The sequence below is a fragment of the Eupeodes corollae genome, chromosome 1 (genome assembly GCF_945859685.1).
Source record: "Eupeodes corollae chromosome 1, idEupCoro1.1, whole genome shotgun sequence".
NCBI classification, from domain to species: domain Eukaryota; kingdom Metazoa; phylum Arthropoda; class Insecta; order Diptera; family Syrphidae; genus Eupeodes; species Eupeodes corollae.
In genome coordinates this window covers 108623004-108639093 of record NC_079147.1, presented here as the reverse complement: position 1 = coordinate 108639093, position 16090 = coordinate 108623004, and the positions used below count along the sequence as shown (strand labels likewise).

Genomic DNA, 16090 nt, shown 5'->3' with positions numbered 1-16090 from the left:
AAGGAGATTTAAATGATTTAGTTCGGAATCTAAATTTGTCCAAGAAACAATCAGAACTTTTAGGATCTCGTCTAAAACCAAAGCGATTTAGAATTTTTTTTTTTTTTAAGGTGGCGCTACAGTCCGGGGCGTACCTGGGCCTCAACCAACAAGCGTCTCCAGCCAGCTCGGTCCCTAGCTAGCTGTCTCCAGTTTCGCACGCCAAGTTGGTTGAGGTCCTCTCCCACCTGGGTGCGCCACTTGAGTCGCGGTCTTCCTCTACTGCGCCGTCCCTCGGGATTGGATTCGAAGACTTTCCGGGCTGGAGCGTTGATGTCCATCCGCTCTACATGACCTAGCCATCTAAGCCGTTGGACTTTGATTCTGCTAACTAGGTCAGTGTCGCTGTACAGCCCGTACAGCTCGTCGTTATATCTTCTCCTCCATTCTCCATCTATGCGTACGGGACCAAAAAATCGCCCGAAGAATTTTTCTCTCGAAGCATCCTAAGACGCTCTCATCTTTCTTTGACAGGGTCCAGGCCTCAGCGCCATAAATGAGAACCGGGATGATGAGTGTCTTATAAATGGTGATTTTACATGCTCGAGAGAGGACTTTACTTCTCAATTGCCTTCTAAGTCCAAAGAAGCAGCGATTTGCAAGAGTTATTCTTCGTTTGATTTCAGCGCTGATGTCGTTGTCTGCATAAGAAAAATTTGCATGGCAGGCTTTTAAAAATGTTGTTGCAAATTTGTTGGGTAACGACGAGCGTGACAGCTACAGGGAGTTGGTTAGCGAGCTGTTAATGACATATTGCAACATGTCACTTAAGATCCACTTTTTAGACTCCAACCTGGATTTTTTTCCTGACAATTTAATGCCTGTCAGCGACGAGCACGGTGAGAGGTTCCATCAACACATTTTGAATATGGAAAAGCGGTACTAGGGCAAATGGAACTCAAATATGTTAGCGGATCACTGCTGGGCAATTAAAAGGGACCATCCAGAAGCGAAACATGGAAGAAAATCTAAGATTTATTAAGTCATTTATAAAAAAATACAGTTTTGATTAACAAGATCTGTATTATTTCGCAATATTTTCAATTACTCAATAAAATAAAATCTTTGGCCCACAATTTTGTTTAACTATTTATTTTTTCTTATGATCACCAACTTAAGCAAAAAATATCAAAAAAGTCCGTGTGGCAAAAAAAAGTTAAAATTTTGTTGACCAGTGAAATTATTTGCCGACGAGCCAAGCAAAATCCAAAGCCAAAAATGTTTAGAATAACATTCACATTTTGACTTTTGTAAATAGGTGTGAGGATAGTTGCGTTTAACAAAAATACCATTTTTCATTTTTGGCTATTAACATTTTCTTGATTCCATTTTCGTTTCTCATAATCGCTCTACGCAATGAGTTTCGTTTTTCTGGGTTTCGTTTTTTCTGCCCTTCGTTTCGTATTTCATAATAAGGACCTAGCTCATGCTTTAGTGGACGCCTAATATAACGCTTTCCTTCGGAACCCAAACAGGTAAATTCCAAAGAACATTTTTCCAAAATCGCAGCGATTTTTTTTTTTTGATTTTTTAAATCTAGGCTCTAGCTGAAATATTTTTCTTTTAAACCAAGGGTTTCTGCCGAGCATTTCTTCAAGAATTTAGCTAACGTCATAAAGCAGTACAGCATCGTCGAGAGGGGGCGGGAAGGGGGTGAAACATTTTTGTTAATACTTAATGAAAAATTGGGCAACTCTGAACTATTGAAAGAAAGTTAAAATAAATTGTTTTGACGAGAGTACGATAACTTTGGCGACAAAGTTTGATGACGGATTTGTATAAAACAGTTAAAAACAAGCATTTTTTACTATGGGAGGGGGGATCTATCTCCCCACGTTAAGGCGGTAGGGGCAATTTAAAAAGATTAGACATTAAATGGAAAAAAAAAAATAATTAAAAAATAACGGTAATACTTACAATTAAGTTTTATACCTTTTTTAAAGCCAACATTTTTGTCTATTAGCTTGTTTTTAAATCAAGTCAAAACTATGTAAAAAAAAGGGTTAAAGTGTAATTTTTCAATACTTCACGATTAATTACCACTGTTGAAGGTATGTAAGCCTCGTCAGTGAATTCATCGTCCGTACTAGTGTCACTGTGGAGTTCGTTAAGTTCGTCATTGATGGTCAAGAGCCGAGGTTGTTTTGGCGGTAACACATCTTCTATGTGTTCACTGGGAACGTCGAGGGGGTGGAAGTGCTTTAGTTGCAGACCCACACTTTCTTTTCCATCAATCAATCATCTTGTACCCACCGACCCTTGCTCCCTTCTTACCTTGCACGCACTTCAACTTGCACCCACCCCAAATAGTGTATAGTGTATCGAAACAGAGGGGTTGCATGGGGGCAGCATGCTCCCCCTTACAGATCCCACTGTTGCATACCACCAAACTCGCACCCATAATTGTTACTATCAAAATAAGGCCATTCAAGCAAAAAAAAAGAATTAAAAAAAAATTTATTTTCAATTTTCTCAAAAACGGAAAGACATAAAATCATCTAGTTTTCAGTTTTTGATCAAAAACAAATAAGAGCAAAAAATTTTGAAATGAAAACAGTGGTCATTAATCTTGAAGTATTGAAAAATTACACTTTAATCCTTTTTTTTACTTTGTTTTGCTCAAATTTTGACTTTAAAACTATTTTTTTTCAAAAACTATGCATAGTTTTGACTTGATTTAAAAACAAGCTAATAGACAAAAATGTTGGCTTTAAAAAAAAGTATAAAACTTAATTGTAAGTATTACCGTTATTTTTTAATTATTTTTTTCCATTTAATGTACATATTTTTTTAAATTGCCCCTAACGCCTAAACGGGGAGAGATAGACCTCCCCCTCCCGTAGCTTGTATCAAGCCCCTCTACCAAAAACCGTTATTATATCTTGTGGCCAAAATTATCGTACTCGTGACATTGTTTCGCTTTTCTTATTATTTTATAATGAAAATTGTGCACAGTCATATTTTAAAACAAAAATCCGAATGCCGTTATTCACCATGTACAGCTCACATCACTTCTGGACTGTTTTTTACGAATCAGCCCTTTTTTTCTCCCTACTTTTTGCGAATTGCTCAAAAACATTGGTAAAAAGCTATTTATTCAAAAAATTGCAATTTGATGACTCTTACTGGCGAACCGGTGCGAATTACACAAAAAACACCAAAGCAATTTTAAAGAGCGTAAAATTCCCTATAAGGTCAATTAAACCGGTTAACAATATTGTAAAAGTGAGTGAGCATTAGAACTTTGAAAAAAAGCATTTTTTTACATGCATTTTAAATGGGAAAACTTCAATTTTAAATTTTAAGTACTTAAAATTGATATTAAGAGCTCTACTTTGGAAAGAATTGTTTTTCTATGAGTAAATTAATATTTTGCTTGAGCACCGAGAAAAAAATTGTTTGCGGAAATGAAAAACCCTACTAAACAATAGACAGCCACCTACAATGTTGGTCTTCAGGGTTCTGACATGCCAAAGGACTGACGTTTTAAGAACTACATAATTGTGTTCAAAATGAAGAACTAAAATTGGGTGACTAAATAAAGGTCTTTCCATTGTTTTGAAATAAATTGTAATCTCAATAAAATATAATAAGATATGCATATATTGGTTGATGACATCGAGTTATCCAACTTTTGTACAATCACCTATATCTAAAAAATTTCTGAGGAATGTTTTATTGTGTAATATATTTTATTTGAAAATAATTTTCGTCTAGATACATTTTCAATACCACACCAATGATTAAAAAAGTAATAACAATTCCTCTTTTAGTTTTATTATTAAATTTATTTATGTTTATTTATTTTTTGTTATAAATCTATATGTATGTGCAATTTATAATTACAATTTTTGTTTATACAATTTTGTGTTCTTCAACTTAATTCTAAACATCCTTATTAAACTAGTGACTTAATATTTAATAAAACGGAGTTTGTTTTTCTTTTCAATATTATTTGTCGTTTTATACGTAACGTACATATGCATCAATTTTATTATCCTCCAATTGAATTAACTATAAATTTAGAATCACGAATAATATTTTTAATTATTTTACAAATAAAAAAAAGAATATTAACAGGAATGCAAATCAAAAAAGTCTCGATCCAAAAAATAGATTCGTAGATGTTAGTAGATAATTTTTGTTTGTTTTTGATTTTTCTTATAGGTATTTACACTTTCTCAGAGTTCCTTGAAGGTCTGTATAATTATAAATATATATATAAATAAAATTTTAAAAATTAATTTTCATTCAAATCAAAATACTGACATGCATAATTTTATTGTTGATTGTATGTAGTACGAAAATAATGTTCTTAAAAATTTTAATTTAATTTTATTTACTTTCGTTTCGAAAATAGATTTTATTTAAGACTCACTTTTTGTTTGTTTGTCTCTCTCTCTTTTTCTCTTTCTCTCTCACTCAGTTCGAACACATTGATTTCTTTGAAATTGTTTATATATTTTTGAAAAACTATATTTCAAAAACTATTACAAGTTACTAGGAGGTCCTCTGGATCGATGTCCATAAACACCGGAATGTCTAGAGCCAGGACGTGAATGAACAATTGCATAATGATCGGTATCAATTGGTAATGACCTTCAAGAACAGTTTTTTAAGATTTAGATTATTACGTGTATCACTCTTGTATAGAAGGGGTTTTTTTTTTTTTTTTTAAATTAATTAATAGTAAAAATAGTAGTAGTTGTTTTTTTTTCTCAAGATAACAATGCATTTTTAAATTTTGTTAGAATATTTCAAAATGTTTTTGTCTTTTTCTTTAAAATTCGGAATTATTTTCTTTTTTAAATTAAATAAGTGTCTTAATTTTTTGTTTTTTTGGCAGGCCGCTACTGTACAGATCTTTATAAAAAATAGAAGCAATACAAATCAAGTCAAACAAATAAAAATGTTATGTGGAGTGTTGTTGAGGAGAAGTAGATAATGGAAGTAGAACATGCTTAGTATCTATCAGACCTATTCGATTGAATCGTTGAGCCCCCACTCGCGTATCCTTTGTTATGACCTTCGCGTCCGTGCAGCGAATATCTTGATCCATATTGGCTTCCATGCCAACTTCTGTATGGGTCATATTCTTCAATGATCGATGCATCTTTTTCAATTATCTAAAAGTAAAACAGAAACAGTCATATTAATCTTGAAATCTTTTGATAACGTGTTTTAGGATCTTACCTCAGTTCGAGCACAGCTAAAGCTCATTGCCGTGCAAAGGAAGATGTTCATAAGTAACATAATTAGGAACAACACTCCAAGAGTGATTGTAAGCCACAAGAGCCATGATGGTCGTATTCCAGTATCTTCACAGAGCGTTGAGACTACTGAAAAAATATAAAACATTTCTTTGTATAGAACTTTAGTTTAAAAAAAAGTTAAGCTCGATTTCTTACAAGGAGCCTCTGCTGGATCAAGGACAAAAACTGTGGTTGCACCTAGAAGACTGCCTTCGTCGGTTTCGTTCAAAGTTCGGCTACCTTTGACAGGTGGTGATGTCCAACTAAGTCCCGCAATAGCTCGTTCATCTTCACAGAAGAGATCCTCAATGCATTTGGTTGAGCACTGATGGACGTCACATTGGAGATGCACTTCAGATCCTTTTGATTTTGACCAATAAAACAAAAATTCAAGATATAGTTTTATGTTAATTGAAAAATCAAGGTCAATAGACACCACAAACCTTCAGGAAATTTAAACATTGACTTGAGTGAAGCACTTGCTGATGTTCCATCGGAATTTGGTGAGAATGTGGTAATAATTTTTGGATCAACCGAACAACTAAATAATACGTTTTTTTTATAAATTATGTGTTTTGAAGTTTTGTGAAAATTTATTATTTGTTTACCCTTTTTCGTCAATCAATGGAAAACTGATATTCTTTTTATCAAAAGCAAAACAATTTGATACTCGTATGCCGTTAGTTGCTAATTTTGTAAAATGAAAAATTGTTCATAAATTATTGTTAAAAATTTGTTTTTGTTTAAATAAAATTTGGATTAATTACCATTTGGCTTTGTCAATTCAGCCCGAATTGTATATGAACGACCGTAAACGGTTTCTCGAACTCGTCGATCATTTTCTAAGAACTTCAAAATAACATGAGCATTGTCGTCCCTGTGAAAAAAATTACAAACAATTATTAACTTTAATTTAAAAATCAATTACAAGTAATTTATGTACAATAGTAAAAAATGGAAGAAGGAGGAATTGGGTCTTCAAATCAATCAAAAGTCTTAATTATTCAATATTTAAGAATGTAATTGAAAAATTGAAAATTAAGTTAGCTATATACAAAGCAATGAGAGGTCCTCCGAAGAATTCTGGAAAGTTGCAAAAACGGTAAATGGTAGAACAAACAAGATCGGTTCATCGTTGCGAACTGCAGGGCTACTAGACTGTTTTAAAAAGCTACTCAACACCCCACGGTTTTCGACACATCCACAGCATGCAGCCCCTTTCTTCATATGGATGAGCTTCTCGATTCACCTTTTAGATTTTTAGAAGTGGTAAATGAGATTGAAAAGGCTAAAGCAGGAAAGGCTCCGGGAGATGGAATTCTTCAAGAGCTGTACGTTCGAATTTGTGTCTGCATTAGCCAAGTAATTCAATAGGATATTCAAAACAACAAACATTCCACATTCCAAGCAGCTTTAAATAACCCAGAGAACTACCGGGGCATTTTAATTTTGAACACCTCGGTAAAGTTAAGGAATTCTTAATGAGTTTCAATCGAGCTTTAGGAGGAACCGGTCAACCTCAAACCAATTATTCTTGTTGATTAATATTCGGGGAGTTACAAAAGAAGCAACAACAAACTGTATGCTTTCTTCGTTGATTTATAGGCTGCTTTTGAAGCCATAGCGCGTAAAGCACTTTTCTATGAGCTGTATAAAATGGGAATAAAGTCTCTTATGTTTGGGATGGTGAATTTATTTCAGAAGTCTTCGCAACGGAAATGGGTGTCAAACATAGTTGTGTATTGAATACCTTGCTCTTTATGTTATTTATCAATGATATTGTGGAAGCTATTGGAGGAGGAATAGAGCTGGATTGAATACTATTGCCATGTCTGTTACAGTCTTTGGAATCTGTCACTGAACTTTGAAAAATCGAAAATAATTATCTTCAGAAATGGGTGTCAAACAAGGTTGTGTATTGAGTACCTTACTCTTTATTTTATTCATCAATGAATCTGTAGAGGGAATGCAACGAATGATTTACGATCTCGAAAACTATTGCAGTCTTTGAAATCTGTCATTGAACCTTGAAAAATCTAAAATGAGAAATGGAGGCGGCAGATATTCTCGAAATGAAAAGTGGAACTAAAAAGGTCAAAATATTGCTTTTGTGCGGGAGTGCAAATTTCTTGGTCTTTTGATTAGCCCAAACCTAAATATGAAAAAAGACTTCCAGTTGAAGTTATCGGAGCCAAAAGAGCAATTTTATCAGTATGGGGTCTTTCCATCGATAATAAGCCGTTAAACATAGTGCGAACGCAAAGATTAAACTGTTTCGAGCAACTGCGGTCTCTATTTAGTTGTATGGGCGCAATCTTAAGGGTTATGGCAAATCAGAGGAGGTAGAATGGTTTTAAAGACACTTTCTTAAACGAATTTTCCGATTGCCTTCGAATACATCTAATAACATTTAGAAACTTCTGTACCACCATTGTTTTTGGATGTTACTAAAATGCATTTTAACTATGTTATCAAGTTTTGGAGATGGAAAAATGGAACTACCCAAAATCCTGAAAAGCATCATCATATCGAAATGGAACCTCGTCAGAAAGTGGGAGGTGGCAGCAGATATTAGTCAAGGTGAGTTGAGGAGCTATGAATATCCCGGTCCAAGCCAAAACAAGGAAGTACTGTGAAAAGTTCAAAGGTTAGTTGGCTACAATCGCAAGAGACTGCCATGTCCTTTTCCGATCGAGTCTGTGGTAACCTCTTAAGGAGTCCTATGCTGCCTGCATTAAGCATTGAAAACTAGTGGCCACATTGCCTTGCAGGAATCAGAGATGCCGCCTCTGAAGTGCTAGGTTTCACACGCCCACAACAGCGAAACCACTGGTTTGACGACGAATGCCGGCAAGCGCACGCAGCGAAAAGGAACCAAAGCTGCCGCGAGTTCTACGATCAGTAGAGGAACACCGGCTCCTTAGATAGAAAAAAGAGAGCTTGAGAAGCGCGATCGAGGAGATAGAGGGATGTCACAACAGGAATGAGGTTCGTAAATTTAACACAAAAGGTAGAAAAAACCTCCTAAGGGTACCAGCCATGAACCGAAGCCTGTAAACACAATCAGGGGAACAAATTATGTAATGACCAACCAAATTCCGCTGTAAGGGAGATAGAACCACTCAACCTAGGCAAGGCAGATCAAGAATTACGCCTACCTTGCCTCGACGAAGTGAAAATAGCTATATCTAAACTTAAGTCAAACAAAATATGGTCGGAAGAAAGCATGCCCTATGAGCGGAATCTCAGCATAGTTTGCCAGATACGTAAAAAAGGAGACCTTCTAAATTGCGCCAACTACAGAGGCATCAGTCTCTTTAACAAAGCATATAAGATCTTCTCTGCCGTATTATGTGAACGTCTGAAGCCGTTCGTCAACAGCCTGATTTGTCCTTATCAGTGTGGCTTCAGACCAGGAAAGTCCACTATCGACCAAATATTCACACTACGGCAGATCTTGGAAAAATCCAGGCACTTCAAATCGATACCCACCATCTCTGTATCGATTTTAAACCCGCGTATGACAGCATCCATAGGGAAGAGCTCTACAGAGCAATGTCTAGTTTTGGCATCCCTGTCAAACGTATCCGTTTCTGCAGAATGACGATGGAGAATGCACGCTACTCTATCAAGGTCGGAAAAGATCTTACCGATGCATTTGATGTCAAAAAAGGTTTTAGAAAAGGCGATGCACCGTCATTCTTCAACATCGTTCTGGAAAGAATCGTGCAAAACTCAACCGTCAACACTAGAGGCACAATCTTCCAAAGGCCATCCAATAACTCGGATACGCAGATGATATTGACATAAGTGGAGCGTTTTTGAGCATTGTGACGTGAGCGAAGAAGATGGGTTTAGTGGTCAATGAGGGCAAGACCAATTATATACTGTCATCAGAAAAGTACATTGAACAACGACGTCTTGGACAAAACGTCACCATGAACAGCTATAACTTCCCGGCAGTTAAGGACTTTGTCTACCTAGGCACCGCTATAAACACAGACAACGACACCAGCGCTGAAATCAAACAAAGATTAACTCCTGCAAATCGCTGCTTGAGTAACAAAGTCCTCTCTCTAACATCTAAAATCACCATCTATAAGACACTCATCATCCCGGTTCCCATTTATAGCGCTGAGGCCTGGTCCCTGTCAAAGAAAGATGAGAGCGTCTAAGGGTGCTTCGAAAGAAAAATTCTTCGGGTGATTTTTGGTTCGGTATACATAGATGGAGAATGGAGGAGAAGATATTACGACGGACTGTACGGGCTACAGCGACACTGACCTAGTTAACAGAATTAGAGTCCAACGGCTTCGATGGCTATAGGTCATGTAGAGCTAATGGACATCAACGCCTCAGTCCGGAAGGTCTTCGAATCCAATATCGAGTGACGGCGCAGTAGAGGAAGACCGCTATTCTGTTGGCATACGCAGTTGGGAGAAGAACTCAACCAATTTGGCGTGCGAAACTGGAAACTGCTCGCTAGGGACCGAGCTGGCTGGAGACGCATGTTGTTTGAGGTTTAGGTCTGCCCCGGACTGCAGAGCCACTTTAAGTAAATAAGTAAGAATTGAAGAGCTGCTTTCAGAATTTATTAGAAGGATCAAATGGCTCTATGTACGAGTTTAAGGCTTCTTTGTTGGATGCGCAATCTTCTTTTCATCCTATGATATAAAGCCAGTTGAACATAAATCTTCAAGAACATGATAACCTTGATATTAAAAAAGAGAGGAGAAACAATTAAACTCAATTATATTCTACATCGGCCTAAACTGATTATATTGTGCGACCTTTGTAATCTAATCTTCCAAAAGAATTCAAATGATTGGTTTCAATGATGAAATTAAATGATAGCTATAATTGGCCCTTAAAACTTTTAGATTTCGTACGTCCCTGTCGTTGAATACATATATTTTTTGATTTTTGGGTTTCATGCATTTCTGCTGGTCAAAATTTGTATTGGAGCGTAAGGTTTAAAGAACAAAAATTATTATACAGGACTTACTTTGGGAATCCAGTCTTGCCGCAAGTTATTACATAAAACTTATCATCAGCCAATTCTAGTGTTTTATGAACTCGTACTGCAAGTTGAATTGATCTTTCTTCGGTTTTCTATGAAATTATTCAAAAATTAAATATTAGTCTTTGAACAATAGTTTTTAGTTAAATATATTAATATATTGATTATACTAAAACTACAATATGAAATTAAATATTATAGAATTATTGTATAAGAGTGGTCCATAATTTCATAATTATTTAGATTGATTTAACGAATTCTTTTGAATAAACCCTCAAAAGATATGAATTTGTCTTATAAAAATTAATTAATTAATTCTATTTTCCATATCTCTTGACATTTCTGGAACACTTATGACATTTTAAAGAAAACGACATTAGATGAATTAAAATTGAAAATATTGGACCACCTTAATATTGCGTTAAGAAAAGGGAGTGTTTATAATTTAGCTTCCAAAAACTATTCAATGTTATATTTTCAAAGCTCTTATCTCTTATTTAAAATTGTAATTTTAACAATTAAATTCAATTAAGTTAAGAACAGAATTAGATTGTATACAGGAAAACAACGCTTAAAAGCTTTAATTTACATATACAATCTACAAAAACACTTCATAAGATCTTGAAATCAAGTTATTATTATTATAAGACGATTCGTCTTAGCTCCATTGTAAACACACCCTTAGGATGTTTGATTCGGATTTTTAATTTAATTATAAATCATCAGCTTTTATATTAATCAAATAAATGCGAGTAGGCAGAACATTAGGAAGCAGATTATATTTTAAATGTGATGTGTGACGGTTGTTCAGGTGTACGAGTATTACACCTTAATAATTATTATAATTATGATTATTGTTTAGAGATTTTGAGGCTATGGTTGAGTAGAAGCAGCCTACGGCAGTTATTCAAGTGACAAGCTTTGTAAATATGTATGTTTATTTATAGAATTGTTATTTTGATTATTATTATTCGCAATTTATAAGTAATGCTTGTTGTGTTTGTTAACTTTGTTTTGAATCATTTCCGGATTGTTATACCTCCCGATATTAGTTTTAAAAATAAAACTCAGAATTTTACCTTACAGAATGAGTGCGTAATCTAAAAAATATGTTGTTTAAACTTTGACGCAATTGGTTTGTTACAGGTATATACATATGTACATATGTACTGTCGCATAGATAAGAGACAACCCCATGATGGACAAGACAAGCAGGCGCCTACGGTAAGGTTCTTTAATAAAGGGTATTTTCTAAGACGTGTGTTATTCAAGAAGAGATAAAAACGTCAGCCTCGTTAGAGACAAATTCTAGCAGAGAGGAACAATTTTCGTCGTGCCAAATATTTATTTTCTAAAGCGTCAATCGTCTTGGCCACTCACTAAAAGTTTCCTCTCTCCTGAAATCATCAAAATCATCCCATACATACACGAAAAAGGCATAAATCATAGTCCAATGATTCCTCTGCATCTTAACAATAGCTTGTGGATTATGACACTCCGAATACGACAATTTTGCTTATATACGTAACCATTCAATAAAATTTGAGCTTCATCGCTGAACAAAATTTTCTTGAGGAAATCGAAATCAGTGGGGATATCGATTTGGATGCATTTACTGAACGTGTGACACGCTTTGTTGGTCCTTCCTAATTTAGGTAAGATTGCATGGAGTGATGTATCTGTCAAGATCGAGAAACCATCTCACTTTTATCTCTTTAGATTCATTGTGCTCCCAAGAAATTGGGAAGGAAATGGGAAGGGTTTGGGTAGATTCATAGGGATTTAGTGTGAGGGCGCCTCCATGAAACATCCTGATTTCTTGGAAAATTTAAGAATTTCTCTAGGTCGCTAGAACGAGCAGTCGCATAGGTTGTCTAAAAAGCCATTTCCTACTATTGTCATTCTTCTTTTGGCTGGGTTTGGGCATTCACATAGAAAGTCGCCGCGTCCTTACATTCTCCTCATAAATCAGATGAGAGTTCATGCGGGTGTCCAATGAGTTGTTACTTGTTAGGATACCAATTAGTAAGGACAGCTGAGGCCTAACTAGTTGCAAAGGAACTTTTGTTTTACATTGGAAATATTTGCCCATAGATTTCTAGAAACTCTGGAAGTTCCAAGAGTTGCCAACCTGCGGTTTGCGATTTCAATTAAACTTTGCTGAATTTGTTCATTTACCTGGTCATTGGCCTTGAAACCATATGACTTGGACTAAACATTGATCCGTTTTTGGGGCCAATTTGTCGGCATTTTTATTGCCGTCAATGTCACAGGGTCCTGGGACCCAACAGAGGGCAACGAAGCTCCCTACAGCATTACTGTACCAATCTTGACTTGACATAAATATGTCTGTGCATTTTTCTTCATGGGAAGAAAGATCCTTAGCGGCTTCAAAAACCGCAAATAATTCTGCTTGAAAGACACTGCTGTAATTGGGAAGCTTTATTGATATTTCTACGTTATGATTACATGAAAAGATGTCAGACTCGTTTTGGAACTATCCGTGCTACTGGATTAAAATATATGTATGGCTTTAAATACTCTGTCTGCCAATGTTATTTATGTTCCTGTGACCAAAAAAGACCTTTTAAAGTTCTTACACTGTAATGCGCTTTTGGTAGCCAGTTCCTTCACGAATATATCGAGAGGGACTAGGTTAGTTTGTTAGGTTGGAGTGGCTGTCCAGATATCATTTACACACTTAGACCTCAAGGGTCCATTGTGATACCACTAATGAGGTTACTAATGGGAGAGTAATGAATTTAAACAAACCATCTTGTACTTTTAATAAAGTTAGAGAGACGTTTTGTGTCAATCGTTGTCAGTTCACTGGTATTATCGAAGAAGGGATTACCGAGAAAGTAATTCCTTCTAATGGAGAGTGCTGGACATGTACATAGAAGGTGTTGGACTGTTTCCTCTTCCTCCTCGTCCATGCAGCTTCTACAGAAGTCATTTGTGTAGACCCCTAGCCTCAGAGCATGTCTACCTATGAGGCAGTGTCCCGTTATTACTCCAATTGTAGAGCTTATACTTTGTCTGCTCAGTGATATCAAGCCTTTTGACCGTTTTAAGTCAATACTTGGTCATATTTGCTTGGTTGCCAGGCAGGTGGTACTTTGTGACCATCTAGTATTTGTTGTTTCTAAAGCATATTGCTTGAGAAGATATTTGCATGTAGCAAGTGGTGTTCCTATGTTATGTTTTTGTCTAACATAAGGCAGAAGAGGGACTAGCGAGAACAATGTCTCTATGGCTGCAGTTGGTGTAGTTCTCATATCACTTGAATTTTTGTCAAATTTTAAAGATTGGTAACCCTTTTCAGAGTTCCATGGATGGCCATGATACCGAACCTGCGTATTTTAATATTAGTCTTACAATGGCAGTGTAGACCCACAGAATGGTTTAAGGGCTTGAACCCCATCTTTTACTGAAAATTCTGATGCAGAAGGCAACTTAGATTTTTTCGCTCTGTCTTTGATGTTTTGTTTCCAGTTTAATTTACGATCGAGAAATATTTTGCCATTAATAGTAGGGCAGTGCATAATTTTAATGTTTTTTTTCTCGTGAATATAACCGGTTCTGTCTTAAGAGGTTTGACGTTGCTAAGCATATTAAGACCTAATTTAAGTTAACAAAGTGTAGGTATAAATTTCCTCGAAGCCATTACAATGCTTGCGTCTGCATATGCAATAATGTAAACCAAGATCCCTCCCCAAAATCTTTCATTAAGTAGATGTGCACAGTTCCAATTGTTGGTAGCTATGACGGTAATCATTCGGGTCTTCTTCGATTCTTTGCTCCACAGCTGGTACGCGGTCTCTGAGGATGCGCCATATCTACTAGACTAAACGTGGTTTGGTTTGAAAACTATGAATGGCTGTTTGAATTACGTCGATTAGAACCGAAACAGTATTTTAGTAGATTACCAAATTGCAAAAATTGCCAGATTGAAAACCACACGTCTTAAAAACCCTCATTAGTAAGAAAATAAACTTCTTTTACTTAAGGCAGTGTACATTTTCTTTTTCATTTCTGAATAAGAATCTCTCAATACTGGTTTTTTTGTTTTTCATTGAGAAAAAATTGATTTATTTTTTGATTTAAAATGAATTATAAAGATCTTAATTTTTCGGAATGTTAATGTATCCCAATGAAAAGGTACATTTTATTAACTTCATTTCGGGCTTTGTGATTTTTTTTAAATTGTGTTATTTTTTATATATAAATTTCTTGGTACGGTATACAAGTCTATACTTCTATTGGAATAATTATTTTTTAATTCTTAACTGTACATAAAAGACTTCCTTGCTTCTTGTTCCTGAACTGAAACTTGATTTTTTATCTTATCAATTTATTTTTCAACGTTTTTTCTTTTGAATACCACGTTCCAGTACAGCTGCATTTCCTTAACCAGCCATTGGTGACGCAAATTTGACTTTGATCAGTAGTGACGCCGGTCGCCCGGACCGGGGTTTTCAACTGAAGATTTTCTGAAATGCTCCTTGGCAATAAAACAATGATATTAAATCAACAGAAGGTCTTTTACTACAATACACAGATTCGAACTTAACAAAAAAACAATAACGGAGAAGAAATGTATTCGCATTTTGTCGCACACCCGGTCTCACAGACCGGTCGCCATTGGCGGGTTAAATACAGTGAGAGCTCTATTTAATATGATACATCCAACAAGGTCCCCTTAAATTCCGTGTTTCTTTAAATTAAATCTTACTACTAATACTTCTTTTATACTGGTAGTCAAGGTTTGTTTCTTGGCAATAAAATTGTACTTTTAAAATGGGTTTTAATGGCTTTAACTCAAATCCGACCTCAAAATCAACGTAACACGTCAAGTTTGTGAGATATTAATTTTAAAAATTCGAAAAAAGACGCATTATTTGCTTTTGGAGATAATCTTTATTCATGAAAAGGCTTTTTTCGATAAAATCAGTGATGGTTTTCCAAATCTGTAATACTTTTCTTCAATATTCAGTTGAAATATTTATACTATTTCATATAATAATCCGAATCTTCCATAAGTCTGTCTAACAAATCTAAACCCAATTTATGCTAAAACGGTTTTTAAAGCAAACATGTAAAACGGTTTAAAAGTAAGTTTTGTTCTTGTATATGAAGTTTTTAAATATAATATAACAAAAACATGGAAATAATGGTGAAAACGGGTATTTTTAAACCTTGAGTCTTGGATTCGAAATTAGCACTAAGAATTAAGTTCTTAAAACTTCATATAGAGTCAAATAACGACTCGTTACTAATGAGAATTTCCAGAAACTAAGTAAGATAGTAAAATAATTAAAATTGTATCTAGAAGAAAAAGCTTCGTTCTTTCCAAAATCATCATACAATTTATTACTAAGACATATTTTGAGCCTTAACTTAGCCTTAAAAACTCCGATTTTTAGTTGTGTTTATCATTTTTAAGGTGCATATTTAAAAAAAACCTTAAATGATGAAAAAATCAAAAGGCTAAATTCAAATTAAGGACATTTTATCTATCCAAAAAAGTATTGTTTTGTTTGTAGGACTAATAAAAAACCTAATATTGTCGAACAGTGTAATATTGTCCAGCTCAAAAATGCATTGAAATATTATGGACTACGTAATTTAATAATTCGTCTATATTCATCTCAAAGTTTTGTTAGGCACGAATTCTTTCTTTATGCCCTTTTACGATTGTATCTACACATCAGCTAATTTTTCAATTTTTGCATTAATGAATCTAAGAGTAGGAGATACAAATAATAGTGTCCACTTA

At 35.0% G+C, this 16090-nt stretch overlaps 1 protein-coding gene across 9 annotated transcripts in view; it reads right to left on the bottom strand.

The window, feature by feature from the left end:
- Positions 1 to 3806: 3806 nt before the first annotated feature.
- Positions 3807 to 16090, bottom strand: part of LOC129938868 (uncharacterized) — a 50305-nt gene continuing 38021 nt past the window's right edge. For 7 of the 9 annotated variants that reach the window (XM_056046682.1, XM_056046681.1, XM_056046679.1 and 4 more), the window contains exons 4-11: positions 10297 to 10403; positions 6059 to 6168; positions 5900 to 5978; positions 5735 to 5832; positions 5448 to 5651; positions 5233 to 5378; positions 5017 to 5165; positions 3807 to 4638 (exon numbers count right to left, since the gene is read on the bottom strand). In XM_056046682.1, the coding sequence (XP_055902657.1) occupies positions 4530 to 4638; positions 5017 to 5165; positions 5233 to 5378; positions 5448 to 5651; positions 5735 to 5832; positions 5900 to 5978; positions 6059 to 6168; positions 10297 to 10403 (1002 nt within the window). In that variant the 3' untranslated portion in view covers positions 3807 to 4529. Of the gene's footprint in view, positions 5166 to 5232; positions 5379 to 5447; positions 5652 to 5734; positions 5833 to 5899; positions 5979 to 6058; positions 6169 to 10296; positions 10404 to 16090 lie in introns of all 9 variants that reach the window. The other 2 variants (XR_008780489.1, XM_056046678.1) reach the window with 2 other exon arrangements.